Consider the following 19,284-nt stretch of genomic DNA (forward strand, 5'->3'; position numbering starts at 1 on the left):
CGGTTCGGGTGGCCCGAGCGGGTCCGCTGGGGGTTCACTCGCCACCCGGGGCGCACCGCTATCGGACGTGCCACTACAGCGTCGAACCGACGACCCCGAGAGAACGACGCGCCTACTGTCACTGGTTCGGGACGCTCGGCTATAACGGTGAGGATACGACGGGGCACGCGAGGGGCTTCATAAGGCATATTGCTTCCCTGGAGAACGTAAATGAACGGGACATGAATTATAATTTGTGTAGGGGGATACACATGTGCGCATAAATTGAACTGTTGCATTTGTGAATTAACTAAGTGGGTGAGATAAAGTCGTTTGAGGTTAGAATCTCATTATATTTCCTTCTAACGTTCCAAGGAAAAGGTGATTTTTTGTAAGAAAAGGCGGTAGACGTTTTGTTCAGAGAAATGATTGTGATTAAAAATTCGACTTAGTGCACGTCGTCCGTCGTAACTATGGCCTATGCATAAAAATCTATGCCTGCGTAACGGTGAATAGATCTACATATGTATTTACTATTTAGGCAAGGTTGATAAAGACTGATTTATATGCAAGCAGGTATATGTATAGACCTATAGGTTATAACACTTGGGTAGATAATTAGCAGTAGCTCATTTTACCATCATACCTACCTGAACCCGAGAAGCTGTTGACTTATCGAAAAGGGACGGGTAGGTAATAAAAACGTCATCCCGGGTGCTCCCGGTGGCCGGTGCTGTAAATTGTAATGTCGCTCGTTTAATACCTAATTGAATTCGATTGTTGTAAATGTCGAATTCGGAGCTTGTTTAGAAAGGCGACAAAGGTGTAGTGGTTCAATAGAGGACAGTTGAAATCGATGCTGAATTAATCATGCAGGTTGACAGCTATTTTCGCGTTCACTACCCTGCTGTAGTAGGGTCGCTGAAATTTGAAAATGGTCAAAACTGTATGTTATAGCCATTGATGTTTACGATAAACGGTTCACCCTATATGCTGACGTACTTTAATCTCCCTGGGCTTTGTAATAATTTGCCGTTTATGTCAATGGTGCGCTCATTTTACACTAATCGAGTGGACCATGCTATACATACATTGTTCACAAATTGTTCTGAATGCTAGATGGTCAATGTCGTGACTTTTTATCATTTCGCTGTTTCTTATAGTCGGCTTTAATCTGAGATCGCCATCGGCACAAATCGTGTCTCGACAGTAGACACTAAAACGTTTATCGAATAACTACAGCCATTTGCTTAAAAAAGCCATAGAGCACCTGAAATGTGTTTTTACAGTCTATATGATGCGGTCCAATTTTCAAAAGGCATTCATAACTCCCGACTCCGCTTTGGCCTGGCGCGGCGGCTCTGTTGCTCGACGTCTCGGCGTAACAACCGACGGCAGGTATGCTGTGCCGCAGTGCTCCGGTGCTGTGCGGTACAGCCTACCTCAGCTCAGCGCTATACGGGCTGTATCGGCGGCGGTCCGCGCCGCCCGATGCCCATAGTCAGACCGCGAACACAGTGGTGATTCTGTGCGGTATAGAGGCGTAGGCAGAGCCTGTGGCTGTGACTGTGCCGCGGTGGTCCGCCATATCCGGCTCAGCCGTCATCACTGCGCGCTGCCGCTCGGTTCCGCTCTGTGACCCCCCCCCGCCAGCGGCCCCGCCCCGCTGCGGTGACGCTTCCGCCCCTGCCCGGAATGTGCGCCCATCCCGGAACAGTAACGGTACCCCCAGACTCCCCTGGTCAGTGGTCAGCCTACACTGGACGCCATGGTAACGAGCATATAGGTCCCCGAGCACCAGATTAGAAAGTTCACTTTAAAATCCGGTTTGTGTTACGAACACTGGACTAAAACAGGCAATAGGTTTGATTACTTTACTTAATGAATTCGATGTTTTGCTATCCACTCACGTTTGGTTAAGTTAGTTGACGAAACGAAACGGCACCGTATTAGCGTATAAGCAACCAAACACTGTTGACTGGCGTTTTTTTTTTTGCAGAGTAATAAGGCAAATTAATGCTGACTTGGCATTCGGAGAAAGCTGGTCGAATCATGCTGGTCAAATCGTGTTCAGTAGCCATGGTCTGCAGTTATATAATTTTAATGTCATAGAAGCTGTCAGCTGCAGTCTGCACCACCGTCCACCCGACCCATCACCGGCAGCCACCAAGCGCAGCTGTCGGCTGTGCCGTATGCGCCTCTCGGTATAAAGTACGGGTCCATCCGTGTTCGTTCCACTGTGTTCGTCACCCGGCGCCGGGGCTAATTTGGTGCACCCACTGCGGGCGTGGCTCCATTCCCCGACCACCCCTGATCGATAGAGGCCCTTCCGCCCCGCATTCCAGGTTAATGCCCCCAGTGGCACCGGCAGAGTGGGCATAACACGGACAAGGCGGTCCGATTTAGGACACGGCAGTGTCTAGTGGGAAACATTCGGAAAGTTGGTAGACGATGCACAACAACACAGTAAAGGAATGTTCGTAATCGATGCGACAGAACGGGCTAGTGTGCACGCTATTGAGTTGACTGGCAGGGTCGGTTAGGGAACAGAAAAATGCCCGCTAATCCAGGGCATTCACACACGTCAGACACGCCGTGATTCAAAATAAAACAGTCCACAGGTCCGCCAAACGATTCAAGTTAACAAATTAGCAACCAATGAGAGCCAGGGAAATGAAGCCGTCGAATGTTGCTATTATATACCATCTATGTCATGTTGAAACAATGCAGCGATTATCTCCCCGAGAGACTTGGGCAGCACCACACGGTTCCCCGAACGACTGGGGCGCGGCACAGCGATTAGGATGTCTCTGAGCGACTGGGGCGCGGCACAGCGATTAGGATGTCTCTGAGCGACTGGGGCGCGGCACAGCGATTAGGATGTCTCTGAGCGACTGGGGCGGTAGAGCTCTCGGATGAGCCAGGGATGAACCTTACGCCATGTCCTTTGGATAATATTCAGGCTAGATATAGCAGCTGAATGTAGGCTATCTCACTGATGACATCGATATATTCAGGCACACATAATTCATGCCCGGTGGGTGCCCTTTGTCATTCCTGCCGTTAAACGACAGGGCAGTGACTAATATGGGCCTCCAATTCATCAATAATTACAATGTGAACACGCGACACGCCAGTCCCACACGCCTCCCCTCCCGCCCACCCGCGGTGAACTGGGACCGCCATTCGGCGAATTGACGCCGTACCAACACAGGTGCTAGACAACGTTGTTCTACTCATGTAAGAAACGGCGCCGATGCACAATATGATTTGCAAGAGTTCAGTGAGCAGCCGATTCAAAGGAGACATGCTTTAGTAAGTACCTACATGGAGAAATGTGACTGAAAAATCGCAACATGTCATGCGACTCGTTAACAGGATCAGCCGGAACTCGATAGGTAAACAAAAATAATGATAATAAAATCAATGAAAATTCAGGTAAGCGACAGACACGTAGCACACATAGGTCGCCAACCGTATATTTTTGATAATTCTAAAAAATTTGTGTCCCGTTTTCAGATGGTCCTGTGGAGGTCGGCCAGCCACCGGCCGGCTGCCCTGCTGACGCTAGCAGCCCTGCTGGCGGTCACAGCTCATGCCGCTCCCCTGGAGGAGGACATTAGCCTGGACGAGCTGCTCAGTTCACCACAGCAGTCCGCCCTGCCCGTACAGGTGAGTGACGTCACACGAAAGCCCGTCCAGGTGAGTGACGTCACACGAAAGCCCATCCAGGTGAGTGACGTCACAGAGCAGGCCGTCTTGCCCGTACAGGTGAGTGAGCTGGCACAGACGACAGTTCTGCTAACTATAGACGCCTAATAGCTTACTCAGGAGCAATTATACGCAAGGATGTGTTAAACGTTTACATATTGTAGACAGGCTGATGTGTGTCAAAAGTCCACGGTTAGTAGAAAATCGACACTTTGGCCGCGGGTGATCGGCCATCTTTGTTAGAATCTCTGCGGATGTCGGCCAGTGGTCAGTGCCAGGGTCGCGGTGAGCCACGCCGAGCGCTGACCACCCGACCCCAGCCCAGCCGGCCGGAGCGGGTGGGGCACCGCCGGCCGCGTCAGGTCATTATCATCCTGTGACGTCAGTTCCGGTACCGCACCTAACCAGTACCGGTTCACCGGACACTAACCGACGTGGCGGGAGCAGTCGCCTGCTCCCGGGAGTTCACGGACGTAATTAGTGTAATGAAAAATGTTTATCGTGTGTTGACCCGAAATGTGTCGTATTAAAATCGTTTGAGCCATTAAATGAATAAAATCAGGAGTGTTAGCGTCGCAATGTGTGGCTAAATCACTTTTGTGCTATTTTTTGGATCAGAAGAATGAAGACCATCATGGTTCATTAAAACTTAAAGGGACAGTATCACCATTTTGATGAAATTTGACATTGCACCTTTCTGGTCCGGGAACTGAAGACCGATCCTCGAAGCTCCACACCGTTATCCCGCTATCACCGCTCAAAGTACGAAAGGTGTACCACACTTTGAATCGTGCTTCACTATCTTCACTGTTTAAATGTTTGCGCCGTTTTGAATTGACCGCCAGTAATAAAACTTTTACCCTGGTCATTTCATCAAATTTTATAAAGCCAAAACGTTTTTCGCACGTATTCATCACCGTTAAATTCATTAAATAGTCGTAGGCAATTTCCGCTGTTTCCTTCGGATTCTAGCGGCTCAACAAAGGAATTCCTCCAGCTTGAATCACAATCTCCCTCCAATGTATGACGTTTATCACGTGATTGTCACGTGATATTTTCTCCCATTGTCAATTGTCACGTCCAATTGTCACTCCCTCCAATTGTCACGTTATATTTTTATAGGCATACCTAAGGCTACCTCTCCCTAAGGACAACTCAATCAGAAGAACGACCGCGTAAGCGTAGCATCAATAATGTATTATCTGCGCCAGTTCTGTAGTAATTTTGCATGCTTCCAAACTGGCGGCCATGCTTGTATAGTGGTGGTTCGCTCATGAAAATGAATCATGAAAATGAAATGTGGTTGCAATATTTTTCACCGAGTTCGGTCCTCAAACTATGTTTTTCTGATTCAGAAAAATAAGAAATGCTAGTAAAAAAAATCAGCTCCATGCATGGATTTTTTTTTCGATGATACTGTCCCTTTAAAATTAGGTCTTATGATAACGACGTTTTTCTGTTAAAAAAATTGCACATTGACAATGTCAACATAACGCAGCAGTACATATTTAAATGTTAAACGGCCGGATAACGCTTAGAGTCAAGCTAATGTAACATATAAAGCGTCAACTCGTGTAATTATGCATTTAATTGTGCTGTCTGAAATTAATGGAAGAGTTTCCTGGAGGTTCGGTTTGCTATGGGATATCACTTCATAAGGTTAATCGGGTTTTAAGGGTATAATAGCAAAAGTGTATAAGGAATATAAAGGTAATGGGGGAGGGGGGACAAAATAGTTTACCGGCAATGCACGTGATTATCGAGATTGGCTTAAATGACTTATCTATGGTCCAGTGCGTACTGCGTACCTACTTCAAAATCCTTCCAGAAAGGGCGCCACTAGGGCCAACATGACTGGTGTGGTATTGCCGTTTTTTTGGGGGGGGGGGGGTGGAGAAGTCACGGAAGCAATGACATCATTCATACCTACGCATTACTCATGAGGGCAATCATGACTCATGCTTCCCCAGAAGCGACACATCACTGACAAGCTCATCGTGTGTGTTTAATTGGTGTCTTTTCCTGTTGTCCTTTTTGTGCTATTTGCTAGGTAGGTATTCTATGATTGCATAACTTCCTATAGGCTGTAAAAGCAAAAAGTCAGTCAGGGGCTCAGCGGGCTGACTTGTTCTTGGGCAGCTGGTGCTTACTGTGTGCATTGTGCCATGTATAGTCGACTACAGAATGATGTTCCACTTTTCACAGGCAATTATTTGCCTGGAGTGCAGGAGGCTGTGCCGCATCACACGGGCTGAGTTCACAAATTATAGCTGTGTCCCAATGCTCACAATCGACACGCTTAAAAAGGGACTATCCCACCTTCTAAAATGTTGTTAAAACCAGTTAAATTGTGCCCGACTTTATAGATTGGATGACCAGGAACACGGTTCTGGCATTTATTTTTCATTAAACATCTTAGGCTTCCCATATTCCAAACACAAACTTTCAAATATGTGACGTCACAGCCCAAAATTACCTCCTTCCCCAGGCCACATTACTGTCATAAAGCTGATTCTTTTTACTCTGTAGGCACCACAACAAAGTTCAGACCAAGTTTTAAGTGATTTTTCAACGAACAAACCCATTTAAATCAGAATGACTAAACGAGGTGACGTCACACTAACGGTCGCTCCACGTTGAAGATAGGGCCTTGTACAAGGCCCATTTTCAAATGAAGGGAACGAATTTCTTCAACACCAAGAGGCCGCGGGGGTTGCAACCTAGATAGATAGTGGTTTCTGAACCTCGCCGCAAACTTGGCTATCTCAACTCAAACCCCATGTTAAAGGTGGGATAGTCCCTTTAATTGCGTGATAAATGGCACAACTTAGCGCTCCGGTCAACTGATAGCTTCTGAGGAGTGGAACATCATTCCGTAGTCGACTATACCTACTCAGACGACTGTATTCGATATGAGGAGGTTGCTTTACGCACTCATCGTTCAGTTGCCACATTGTGTCATAATTGTCTTTGTTTGTCACATTGAGCCGTGTTCTGACCGTCATGCAACCTGTCGCAGTGGATGTTGCATATAGTTACGATTTACGCTCACCTAACCGACTGTAGTGAGTCACATTTCCAGAGGGTTTGTCTGGAAAAAGAAACTTATGTCCGGCGCATATAGCATTAAGCATATTCGTATTGCGTCAGCTGCAATGGGAATACGATGGCCAGTTCATTTTCATTTTTACATACTTTTTTATTCCGAAACATTGAAGCAACAACCTTGTTTTTAGCGCCGAACCGTAAGTCATTAAATGTGCGCAGCAATCAGATTGACCAAGGCCGGCTTGACTGCCGGTCGATAGGCAAAGCGCAGGTGTTTTTTCAGACCGCGATGGGCAGCGTCGTAATTTTACTGCGCGGCGTCGTGACGGTACTCCTCGCCAAGCACCCGCCTGACAAGTGTATAATCCGTGGCAAGGTCGTAACAACTGGTAGCATAGTCGTAGCTCATTAACGGTAAAAGTGATTATAAATTTATGCTGATTTATGCCTAGACATTGTCACATTTGTCAATTCGTTTAAGACGGTAGGTAGATGATTGACGCTCAAGGAGGCTTTCTGGCACCTCCGAAACTAAGAGGCTTTTATATTTCTGCATACTTTATCGTTTCTGCATCTGCGCTTCTTTCATATAATCATTATAATTCGTAGTACGGAAGGCCGGTAGTGGCATGGTTGCAATGATGCATACGAGTATACATATCCAAGCCGAGCTTGCGGCGAGTGGATCTGGTCGATGAGCCTGCACTTTGTCGTACAGCATTTAGGTCAAGGATCTGGTCGTCATGCTCGAGCCCCATCATTCCTATTTGCTGGTCAATAGCAGGAAGCCATGGTCAACATTCCACAGCAGATCGACAGGCTCGACTGTGCGGTGGTCCCATAAAAGTCGTTCCAAAATGATTTCAGTAGACAGCGAAATTGGAGTCCATCAAACAGCGGCGCTACCGGGACCTTCGCTCAGTTCCGTGTGCACTGGGCGCTCATTGCACGACAGCGTAGCGACCTTTCTGCGGCCTGCGCACCGGTCAATGTTAATGTGGTCCGAACAGAACCGGTCGCCACTAACTGCCGGAGCGTGAGCAAGGACATGGGGCTGCGAATGGATAGTTATTAGTTATAAAGTCATTACCGACCCAGTCCCAGTCCCAGTATGGTACAGTCCTTAGCAAGGAGAGGGAGAAGATTCATGTTACCGGATTAGCAGTTTTGCTGCGACTGCCTGTCCTAGTATGCCCGATGACAGCGATGCCCCGTGGCATTGTCGGAGATGGGGCGGGAGGTCAGAGGGGTCAGGGAGGGGCTGCGTGTCAGACTGTCTGTGACTGGCTTTCCATAGTGATTACTGACCCGATTGGGGGCAGGCGCGCATTAACCATTCATTGGGGCCCGACGGCACGGCCTGGGTCGATAGACAGCCGTGCCGACGCTGTGTTATTCGGGGAAATCGGTGCAACCGAACCGAGCAGGAATGCGCCTGAGGATTCTGGGGGCCGATCGCAGGCTTCGGTTTGCGCTACCAATAACAGCTCCTGCTTAGGAAAGTGCAATAGAAAAAATGATTACAAGTCAGTAGAAATGCAAAGTTTTGTGTAAGGCATAAAAGAAATACGCTTTCGGACATATAGTTAGCTTATGTCGAAGACAGCTTGCTAGGCACAGTTGCCCCTGAGCATGAGTCATTCAGTTTTTGTTGTTGTTGTTGGTTTGTACCGTTTAAAAGTAACAGCCAGGCTTAACACTATGGATCCATAGATATGGAACGACACATACGGTTTCAACTCGTTCGCTGAAACTCGTCATTTGACGATTAATGTGACCTCGCTGGGCGGGCGATCGCGATGATTGGTAGCAGTGATTTGGTGGGGACGGGGGACGGGGACGGGAGCAGGAGGTCAGCAGGGCCAGACCAGCCCGGACGTGGCCCGCTCCATGCGTCACGCCCGAATTGGGCCACCTCGGCATGACCCTGAGCCAATAACGAGCTGATTTGGGCATGGGCTCACAATGCGTTATGTCATATGTGTGTCTCTGCGAGTGGAACAATTCATCTCCGTCTAATCAGGGCGGGTCGCTGATTGATGAGGAAAGGACCGGCCCTCGGCGCAGGGGGTGTATCAGTTCCGCCAGCCTGGGCCGGCTAGGTCCGGCTCCGGGGCACGGGGCGCGGCCGGCGGAGCCGTACCACTCACTCACGGCACGGTGGACACCGTTCACTGCGTCGTCGCTGCGCTGCCGGCCGCTCCATCCTACATTGGCCAGTGAGGAAATGCTGCAGCTGCTGATGTGCTCCAAATTACACCCCGCTGAGATCCCGATGACACCGATGACACGCCCGTGACAGCCCTGGCACAGCCCTGACACACCGCTGATGCGTCCATAACACGCCGCAGATAGACCGGTGACACGGCGAGTGACACGCTGACGCTGCTCACCCTCTGTTACAGACTCGAATCGAGCGGCAGGCGGAACGACGGCCTGATGATGATGAGGAACAACCAGGTAGGTCACGGTACAGGGTCATAGTCACAGTAAAAGGTCAAAGGTCATGCACTATGGCAAGGTCGCAGTACAGGACCACCGTAGCACAGCGCGGTCCGGCAGAGCTGTAGTCGTTCTAAAAAAGGTGTTGACTTTTGAGTGCTTTGAAACAGACGATTGCGTTGCGCGATTATGAAATGTTATCGGATACCTTCTTTCGTCCAAATCACGTCAGTTAGGTAACGTATTTGACATTTTCAGGCAGCCCGGACTGCGCGTTCGGCAGCGGCGGCCGCGACTCGCTGTGCGACTACTCCAACCCCAACATGTCTGTGCTGATGTGGCGCAGCTCGACCGGAGCCGGGGCCAACTGGGTCGGAGGACCCCCAGAGGACGCCGACAATGCCAAGGACGGTGAGCGAGATGATGTCCCGGGCCGCTGATGTTGGAGTACTGACGTTGGGATTCTTAGGGATAGTGATGGCGGTATTCTGATGTTGTGACACTTACATATATTGATACGCCGACGTCGGATTATTGGGAGCTGAACATTAATGTCGGGACAATAACGACGATACGCTAACGCTGAGGCACTGGCAATTTTCCGATGCGGAAGACAGGTATTAGGTATTCCTGATCGTGTATCGACATCTGTGACGTGCTCATTATCCAGTGCGCCCGATCGTCGATAAGTGATCCTGTCCATTTTACACCACTACCGTCTCCCTGACGAGCTATTGTGGATTTCCGGCAGGTGGATACGCCTTCTTCGAGACGTCCTCGATGCCGACCGACGAGGATGGAGCCAACACCGAGTCAGCCATGCTGTACAGCCCAGAGATGCCCAGCACAGGGGCGGCCGGCAAATGCCTCAAGTCAGTAATGATTATTTCGCTTCCTACGCTATTAATAATCGATGTACATTCTATATAGTTGTGATGGCCATTGATGCCTTGGGTACGGCATGTGATCTGGGAGTCATTGGTATTTGACATGTTTGACTATTGGTATAATGAGTAGGCTGGATCTACGTCTGACGGCCGCGATGCTCGATTGTGCCGCACAGGTTCCAGTACAGTAAGGCCGGTCTGAGCGTGGACCGTCTGCGCGTCCTTCTCCACCCCGTATCGGACGACGAACGGGACGGCAGCACGGCCGACCACCGCGACGACATCGTCATCTGGGAGTCGGATAGCGTTGACGATCAGGGCTGGACGCCCACCGAGAAACTCATCACCTCCAGCCGGGACCACACGGTACGGACCGGAACGGGGGCGTCTGAATGTCTGTCTGTCTGCCTGCCTGATTGCTTTGATTGTCTGGCTGCCTGTCTGTTTTGTTTGTCTGTCTGTCTATCTTCAATTTGTCCTTTGTCCGCTTGGACGGAAATTAATAACGGAAATGACGTGTCTATTTGTTTGCTTATTAAAATGTTTAACAATGACTTGAAGCATGCCAAAATGTAGCTAACGAGGCCGTTCGTTCGGGCGGCAGATTGTGTTCGAGGCCATCCCGCTGAAGGGCGAGAACCGCAACTACCGCGGCTACATCGCCATCGACTCGGTGCGTCTGACCGAGGGCTCCGACTGCGCCGACGAGTGCACCTTCAACGCCGACACGTGCACCTGGACACAGAGCGACGACGACGACTTCCAATGGACGAGCGCGCGCGGCACCACCAACCCCAAAACGGGGCCCATGCGGGTACGTTACGGGCGACTGGAAACGCACCGTGGGTCAGCTGTTGTGCCGGGGCTAAAAAAGCCGCGCTTGTCATGTTCTTATGAAAGATGAAACTTAGTTGTGATAGATACGTTACTCGGGCTAGTAAAGTAATCTAGGTTACTCGGGCTAGCAAAGTAATCTCGACTCGGGCTTCTAGGTGAAAGAGTTCTGGGTTTGTGCTTGTAAAGCCGGTCGTGTTGAGTGATTACTGTTGAGAAGCTGTGATAATAATTCCATGGGCCCAAAAGTAGACGTTTTTTCTTCTCACGAAGACATGCTAGTCCATTTTGTCGATAAATTTACCCGGGGAGTTCTTGTTGCCCTGCGTTCATTTCTTGCGCTTGAGCGTTGCGGCACAGCATGTCTTCAGGCGGGCTGTGAGCCTTGCGGCACAGTATGCGTTCAGGCGGACTGTGAGCCTTGCGGTACAGCATACCTTCAGGCGAATAATGCTGCTGCCATCTAGCGGCGAAAGTTGAAGTATATAAGCAAGTAGGACTGCGGAGTGCAGATGTTGCAAATGATGACAAGAACAATTAAAAGCAGTTGAATCGATACTATTAGTAGAAATAGTCAAAATGCGGTGGATTTTGTGCCGGCATTGGTGCTTTCGTAGCTGTGACCTGTGTTATGATGCCCTTTGTTTCGTTGTCCGGTAGGTCGGCTAAAATCGTGCAGTGATATATCGCGGATGTCATCCCCTTTCGTGCTGCGTCATATTGTAGATATACCAGAGATAAGATTTAATTGCCGAGTGGGGATTGTTTTTTGTTAGCATTGACTATTTCTGTCCCGTAAATAATTCATGCCACATTTGTCGTTCCGCTCCCGGCCACGAGACGTGAATTTTAATGAGCAAAATTGACTAACCTAGAGTTTGCACAGCCATTCTGCCGCACGAAAGGAGCTCAGGACACTTTGGGAGGCGACTGACCCCTGGCCTGGCCTGTGAGGCCTTTACCCTGTGACCTCCGACAAATGGGCTCTCAAGCCTCATTATAGCGATTTCTACCTCCAACTTCTTATCTCTGGTACTCTGCGATAACCATTTACTCGCCTGGCCTCTCCCTAGCCTCTGATAAATACCCTGACCCTAACCCTGACCCCTCACAGGACCACGGCAGCAGCGTGATCGGTGGCACGGCCGGCGGCTACGTCTACATCGACGCGTCGCACCCGCGCCGGCCCGGAGACAAGGCTCGCCTGCTGTCCCGTCAGCTGCCGGCCACACAGAGCTCCGAGCCCATGTGTTTCCGATTCTGGACACACATGCACGGCTCCGGTATCGGAGCACTGCGGGTACTGAGAATGGTCGGTGATGATGAGAAGGTGCTGTGGACGCTGTCCGGCCCGTCCGGCAACCGGTGGTACCAGGGCCAGGTGCCGGTGACCGCCTCCGAGCAGTACAAGGTCAGTGTGGGACAGAAAGAGAGAGAGAGGGAGATAGAGAGAGAGAGAGGGGGGAGGGAGAGGGAGAGAGAGAGAGAGAGAGGGAGAGAGACAGAGAGAGAGAGAGAGAGAGACGGGAGAGGTAGGGAGAGATAGGGAAACGAGAGGGATAAAAGATGTAAGTAATATAATGAGTGATGATGTCCATTCTTTGAGCAATGTCGTAAGGCTAACACAAGTAGTTAAATAGGCACCGTCAATCCCGGATCATAAATGTTCTGGACCGCCGAGGTGCGCAGCGACTGCAGAACAGATGCCGCCTGATGGGCCACTGGCAGCGCCTGATCTCCCCTTTCCTCGTCGGCAACGTCTGAATTCCCCCTCCTCGTCGGCAGATCGCCATCGAGGCCGAGGTCGGCGTTGACGACCTGGGTGACATTGCCATTGACGACGTGTCCCTGACACCGGGCGTGTGCCCATCGGCGCCTCAGGCGGCCGCCCCGGACTCCAGCGACTGCACGTTCGAGGTGAGGCCGACGCGATACGACCGGGCGGGCTGTCGACCACTGTCTACTCAGGCAGTGGAGAATGGTCATCGGCGCAGCGCCCGTCCCGCTGCTAAAGCTGGCACAATGTCGGATCTGACGCAATTCAGCCATGAATTGATCTTAATCGCTCAGCCGCAACGCGATGTCATCGATTTGCGCCCCACAGCATGTTTGTTTATTATACAGGGTGTTTCATAATGAGTGTTCATTTTATATGTACCATTGGAGGATCTTAAATAAAACAATGATCGATAATTTTATACGAGCATTGTTGCAAAAAGATTGGCTTTTTTATCAGTGCAAAAATGATCCTAAAGCATTCAGTCTCATGGCCGCCATCTGCCGCGATGTCAGCAGCACAGATGCTATGCGTTGCGCCGTTCACACAAGGAGAGGCAGTTTGGGCAGTCGCAGAATATGGTAGGCTGAGAAACATAACTGCGGTCCGCCGTAGTTATAGGTATCATTTTAAGGAAAAGCATAACGTACCATTACGGAATTACGGCGCAACCCTCCCACTACACTTCTGGAACTGCAAAACACCGTGGATGCATTTGCTCGTGGGCTGAAGCCAGAGGACGTCAGGCAGGCGGTTCGGCATGTCTGCAGGAGGGCCGAAATCTGCCTCCGCAGAAACGGCGCCAGTGCTGAAAACTGAAAGCATGCAAGTGTCTGAAGCCATCACGACAGAAAAAGCCATTCTTTCGCCAATACAATGGTATATCGCTCTGTGTGTTATGAATACAATTACTTAGATTTTGAGCCTATTTAAAATGAACATTCATTATGGAACACCCTGTATAATCGTCTATGCATCTATGTGACTGTGTACCCGATCCATTCGATGCCCTGTCTGTCTGTCCATGGCGTGTCATCTCCTCTCACGCCATCACCACCCCGCCGTTCCACTCAGGTGGACGAGTGCGGCTGGATGAACCCGGGCCGTCGCGAGGGTCTGGACAGGATCGACTGGCGGCGTATCACTGGCCGGGACGCTCTGGCGCCGCGTACCGACCACACCCTGCGCTCGGAGCGCGGATACCTGCTGCAGCTCACCTACTCGGACCCGCAGCGACCCGGCGAGTTCGCCTGGCTCATGTCGCCGACCATGGAGGGCAGCGAGCGGCCGCACTGTCTCACATTCAGGTGTGTTAGTGTACCGCTGCGAACATGGAGATGGGAGGATGTGGGGATAGGGGTGCTGGTGGTGGTTTGTGTTTGTGTGTGTGTGTGGGGGGGGGAGCGGTCTGACGAGAATGACGTGTTGTGATGAGGATTTGGGGTTTTTGGGGCGCCCGAACTGCAGAATTTATAGATCATCGGCACTTATAGGATGACTGGAACAAGTCCAGCCCGGTCCGATCGCGTGGGGCACCTGACGCATTGTGTGTCCCCCCGTCTACCCTCAGATACTACATGGACGCGACGATCCCGAGCACCTCTGGCTCCCAGGTGGGCTCGATCCGCGTGCTGGCTCAGTACCGCGACGAGGACGATGACCTGATGACAAAGCCGCTCTGGTCGGTGCGAAACTCGCAGAACGTGCGCTGGAGCTACGGACAAACCACGGTCGACATCCGCCAGAAGCACAAGGTAGGAAAGCTGATGCTGTCAGCCCGACGTAGAGTAATAACTTTTCGTCCTTCGTGCCAGATATGACTACGATATCACTCTTAGTGCGTATCCGTCGTCTTGCAGAACGGCCAGTCTTTGCGAAACTTCGCTCTGACTGACAATGCCAACTTAATTTGTATTTTTAGTAGGCTACTCAGTACTCGTGTCCTATGCATTACGACCACCGAATCTTGCACTAATTTCGTGTCTTCCACTCCCCAGATCATCTTCGAGGGCATGTGGGGCCGCAGCGCCAAGGGCGCCATCGCCCTGGACGACATCACCTTCGTGGACGGCGCGTGCGACCAGGAACCCGAGTACTCCATGGTCACCGAGGGAGACTGCGACTTCACACGCGACTCCTGCGGCTGGCGCAACTCGACCACCGACAGCGACGAGCAACAGCGCTGGCGCCTCGCCACCGAGGACCGCAAACCGCGCAAACTCGAGGACCACACTCTGCACACCTCGGAGGGATACACCTACTTCGACGCGTTCAACACCAACAAGAAAGACGCAGTGAAGCTGCGCCTGACGTCGCCCCCTCTCCAGCCAGTTGACTCGGAGCGTCTGCTGTGCGTTTCCTTCTGGTACGCGTCTCTATCCCGCTCGGCCACGGCGACTTTGAGTGTGGTGAGCCAGCCGGTGCCAGCTGAAGGCCAGGAGGTGGATCCGGACGACGAACAGACGCTGTGGACCCTCGGAGCCGAGGAGGTGGACGAGGAAGTCACCTGGCGTCACGGCGAGGTGCAGATGGACGCCAGCCGGCCGCTGCGCGTCGTCTTCGAGGGACGCGCCACCGACTTCGGATTCGCTCTGGATGATATCAGCCTGCGCCGCGCCGCCTGCCGCAGTGAGTATAGGGACTGGGAGAGGGTAGCGAGCTACGAGTGGGAATAGAACTAGCGTGGGAGCGATGGGAGGACTCAGTGCTCGAGTTGAGCTAAATGTGCTGCAGAGCATGGAACGGGCTGGGATTCAGCCGATCCATTGACCCGCATTGGACATTGGACGGACATGCTTCGGCTTGGACGCAGTGGCCACTGTGTATGACGTGTCTCTCCCGGGCGTTGTGACTGACCAGACTGTTCATTCACAGTTCGTCCAGCCGAAGCGGACCCGTCTCGTCGCGATGAAGACGACGATGAGGACAACACGGTTCGTCAGGAGGTCTAAGGGAGCGACCGGGTGTCGCTTCGACAACACAGCACCGACCGAACGCCGTCCCAGTCGGCTGATGAGCTCCATAGGCCGTGGATATGCGCCGCCTTTGGTGTCAACGGGCAATGTTGCCGTCATTTTATTCTAGCTGTAATCGTTTTGAGGAGTCATGAGATAGTTTGTGTGAATGTTCGGCATCGCCGCTCGACGTTGCGGGGCTGAGTAACACTGGTTCCTCAGTTGAGTAGGATGTCCCGTACGAAGGCTACACCGTTCCGTCCAGGCTCCCCAGAGCCCATGCGCGCGTGTCGGCCTATGTCTGTGTGAGTTTGGGATCCGCGTGAGGCCTCGCCGGTGTACCACTTCCACATAAGGAGACGGTGCTCCCCACCCCGCGGGGTCAGACCCTCCGTCCATCCCGGTCATTCAGCTCGGCATTACCGTGATATTGTACTGCATCACTTCATAGCACTCCATGTTAGCATCACCCACTTCCCGATCGTATTCTCATAGACTCGTATTTTAGCATCGTCGTATTGTCTCCATTTGTCTCGTTTGATACACGCGGCCTTCAAAGTCTGTTTATTCTGAATCATGTCGTGTTGTAAAGACCATACCAAAGAGAATACATATCAGTAGCACACGAGGTTTGAAAACCGAGCTGAAACGCAATACGAGCCTACCAACACGACAGCCGGCCAACACGAACAAGTGCAACTCTGAAGAAGAAGAAAACGATCCTAGAAGGAAACCACTAAGCAAACTAAACCAAGGCAAATAAATCAAATCAAAGCTGAAAGCACGCCATTGAGACGAGAAGGCAGAGATATCCTCTTAAAACTGCATATGGCTTGCATACGGTGGCCACAGGAGACTGAAGCCAGAGAACACCGTGGGGCGAACCGGCTGGTCAGCGGCGGCAGCCCCGCTGGCCGCAGAGCCGCCGACCGGTACCGCCAGCGGCCCTCAGCAGAGACCACATCACAGCAAAGCCTCCTTCCCGCAAGCCCACAGCCCGATCGCCCGCCAGGCCGCCGAAAACGCGACAACAACCCGCCCCGGACCCTCGAGCCGCCGCTGCAAGCATACGAACACCGCTCAGATGTACAGTGCACGCCAGACCGAACACCCACGCCTACCGGAGCACCTTCGTTCTCACGCACACTGATAGCCCGCAGCGCCCGGCGCCGTGCACCCATCGCAACGAGAACTGATTTCCGAAAGTGTGAGAGGTGCGGGAGTCCCGACTGGTCAGCCGTACCGGTGGTGAATTGGTGCATAGGGCGATCCAAATACTAGGAGATCCACCGCAGATGGGCGTAGCTTTACGAATGGCGGGCTCTCGCTCACCTCACATTCACCAGCACGGTACGAGAGCCGTCGACACCCTGTGCGCCCCTCCCCGCGGCAAGACCACCCACTGCCCCCGCGACCTTTCCGACACCGACAGCCCCCAGAGACCGGCGGCACGCCTCGCTCGGCGGCGCCGTCTCGTCTTTTATTGTTACCCAAAGCTGGGTCGGGCCACGGCAGCGCGACTGGCGGATGGAGGGTCGTCCCTCCCTGCCTCCGAGCGGAGGCACGTGTCTGTCCTGCTGGGAGGGGGCGTCCCTCCCAGCCGGGGATGGAGTGACGTCCCTCACCTGCCCATCAGAGGAGGGGTGTCCCTCCCCAGACGGCAGAACGGACGTCCCTCTGAACTGGCAGGAAGAGCGTCCCTCCTTCGCACACCATCCCTTCCATCCGGCGGAGGGAGTCCTTTCCCCATCATCAGAAGGGATATCCGTTCCCAACCCGCCGACTGGCATGAGGAGAGGAACGTCCTTTTATCGCGAGACGAAGGAACGCCCCTCTCCTCCCACGCACCCAGCCCTACAACGGACTGGTCGCCTGCACTCACCGCCATCCACCCGCCTGTCTCAGTACCGCGGCCCTCCCCGGCACAGTTCCACTCTCCGCGCAGATCTGCTCCGATCCCGTCCGTCCCTCGCGCGCGCGGCGCACTCACACGGCTCAATGGGCGCGTCGCCGGCCGCCGCGGCGCCGCTGGCCCGCCGCTGGCTCGCCAGACATCGATCCGTTGTTGTACAGGTTGCTGAGAATGTCCTCCAGATCGCGGTCACTGCGGGGAGGAGGCGGAGAGATTAGTCACAGGCAGAGCGGCACGCTTTAGGACGGTTATGGGTAACTTTTTTTAATTAAGCTAAAACGTAACACAATAACCAATAGCTAGCTCAGGGAACTGCAGCATTAGGTACAACAGTGGTATAATACACTCATCAGACACGCATTGGCTCTATCAGCAGACAAGGTAAAACGGAATCGGTGCATTGATGCGGGCGGGACAAAATATCCACGTCTTTAAAGATGTTTCAAAGAATTATCAGAAAACTATGATTGTTTGATGTATCTAAGGTTATAGTTCATTGAGCATTCATGGGTCAGCGACGACCCCATCAGCTACATGAGTAGATGGGTGCATCCCAGTTCATTCGAAGATTACTTTATTACGCACATTCCAGTCTGCCTTCGGGTTAAAGGCCTTAGAAGGAGGGGAGCGAGCACCCACGACTCACGAGGGCTCAAGGGCGGGGAGGGTGGGGCGCAGACACTTCGGAGGGCTCACGGGGGGGGGGGGGGGTGTTCGTTCACTCACGATGGCTCGTCGGCGGGCGGCCGGTGTCGTTTGGCGCCCGATATGATGCGGTACTGAACCGTATGGTGGTTGGCCTGCAGGTGTTTGAGCGACTGCGACTGGCAGGCGGCCCACTCGCTGATGTCGAACACCCCGCCGTCCATACAGGCGTAGTAGCGCCAGAACAGGCCCAGCCACCGGCTCTCCGCCCAAATGTCGCCCTGAAATGAGGAACAAAAGGTTAGAAAGTTGCGATTAACTGCTGAGGCACCAGCATGCAGTTATGACAACAACAATAATTTATACGATGCATTAGTGCGGATACAGCGGAGGAATGTTGTCGGAATTTATGGTATCGGAGGAAACAACAAACTTATCATCATTTCGAGATGAAACATGACACTAGCTGAGAGCACACATTGGTGTGTTAATCAGTCGCTTTGATGGTTCGCGAGCGGCCTGCAGCTTACAAGGGTCGCAACATCTATAATTAGTCCCAAGCGCGATCGCATGTCGTCAATAAGCATTTAAGCATGTCTGGAGGGCAGGAATCATACTTCGGCCTCCAAACGCAAGTACAACAGACCATATTCTCGAATCCCTAGTATCCTGCTGTCGCTACACGCACACTGCACCCTCTCTTTGATCGCACCATTCGCGGCCCGGTCCCTGTATGTCTCACCTCTCTGGCCGCGTGCTGGATCTTGCAGGTTGCGCAGGCCCGCGCCGCGTAGCACGGTCGCTGTGTGCGACTGCGACGGTGGCGCTGGTTGCAGTTGTTGCATCTGGCGATAGACGCGTCATCCGAGTTACGCTTAGCTCACAGAATGGCTAAACGATGTGGAACGGAGATCATACAGTCACTGTATCCACCGGCCAAACATTTGCCAGCCGAGTCCCACTGCCGCAAGTCGAGACTTCGTCGAGAAGCGCAGTTACTCAGGCACCAACACACATCGGGTGATCCGCAAATACATAATACGGAAACACTGGCCAGCAGACTGACCGAATACAATTGTATCAAATCAGGCGGAG

At 52.3% G+C, this 19,284-nt stretch overlaps 2 protein-coding genes across 2 annotated transcripts in view; one reads left to right on the plus strand and one right to left on the minus strand.

Annotated features, from left to right (window-relative positions):
* Positions 1 to 16,257, plus strand: LOC122364998 (MAM and LDL-receptor class A domain-containing protein 1-like). Its single transcript, XM_043335856.1, has 13 exons — positions 1 to 147; positions 3,499 to 3,651; positions 9,144 to 9,198; positions 9,439 to 9,591; positions 9,932 to 10,052; positions 10,244 to 10,433; positions 10,672 to 10,881; positions 12,016 to 12,312; positions 12,687 to 12,818; positions 13,753 to 13,985; positions 14,249 to 14,432; positions 14,676 to 15,306; positions 15,553 to 16,257. Exons 2-13 carry the CDS (start codon positions 3,499 to 3,501, stop codon positions 15,627 to 15,629), a joined length of 2,436 nt encoding a protein of 811 aa, XP_043191791.1. The 5' UTR covers positions 1 to 147; the 3' UTR covers positions 15,630 to 16,257.
* Positions 16,184 to 19,284, minus strand: part of LOC122364997 (nascent polypeptide-associated complex subunit alpha, muscle-specific form-like) — a 14,490-nt gene continuing 11,389 nt past the window's right edge. Inside the window, exons 7-9 of the mRNA XM_043335855.1 lie at positions 18,932 to 19,034; positions 18,271 to 18,470; positions 16,184 to 17,736 (exon numbers count right to left, since the gene is read on the minus strand). Coding sequence (XP_043191790.1) covers positions 17,628 to 17,736; positions 18,271 to 18,470; positions 18,932 to 19,034 — 412 coding nt within the window. The 3' untranslated portion in view covers positions 16,184 to 17,627. The remainder of the gene's footprint in view (positions 17,737 to 18,270; positions 18,471 to 18,931; positions 19,035 to 19,284) is intronic.

The sequence above is a fragment of the Amphibalanus amphitrite genome, unplaced genomic scaffold (genome assembly GCF_019059575.1).
Source record: "Amphibalanus amphitrite isolate SeventyFive unplaced genomic scaffold, NRLGWU_Aamphi_draft 000710F_arrow, whole genome shotgun sequence".
Lineage (NCBI taxonomy): Eukaryota > Metazoa > Arthropoda > Thecostraca > Balanomorpha > Balanidae > Amphibalanus > Amphibalanus amphitrite.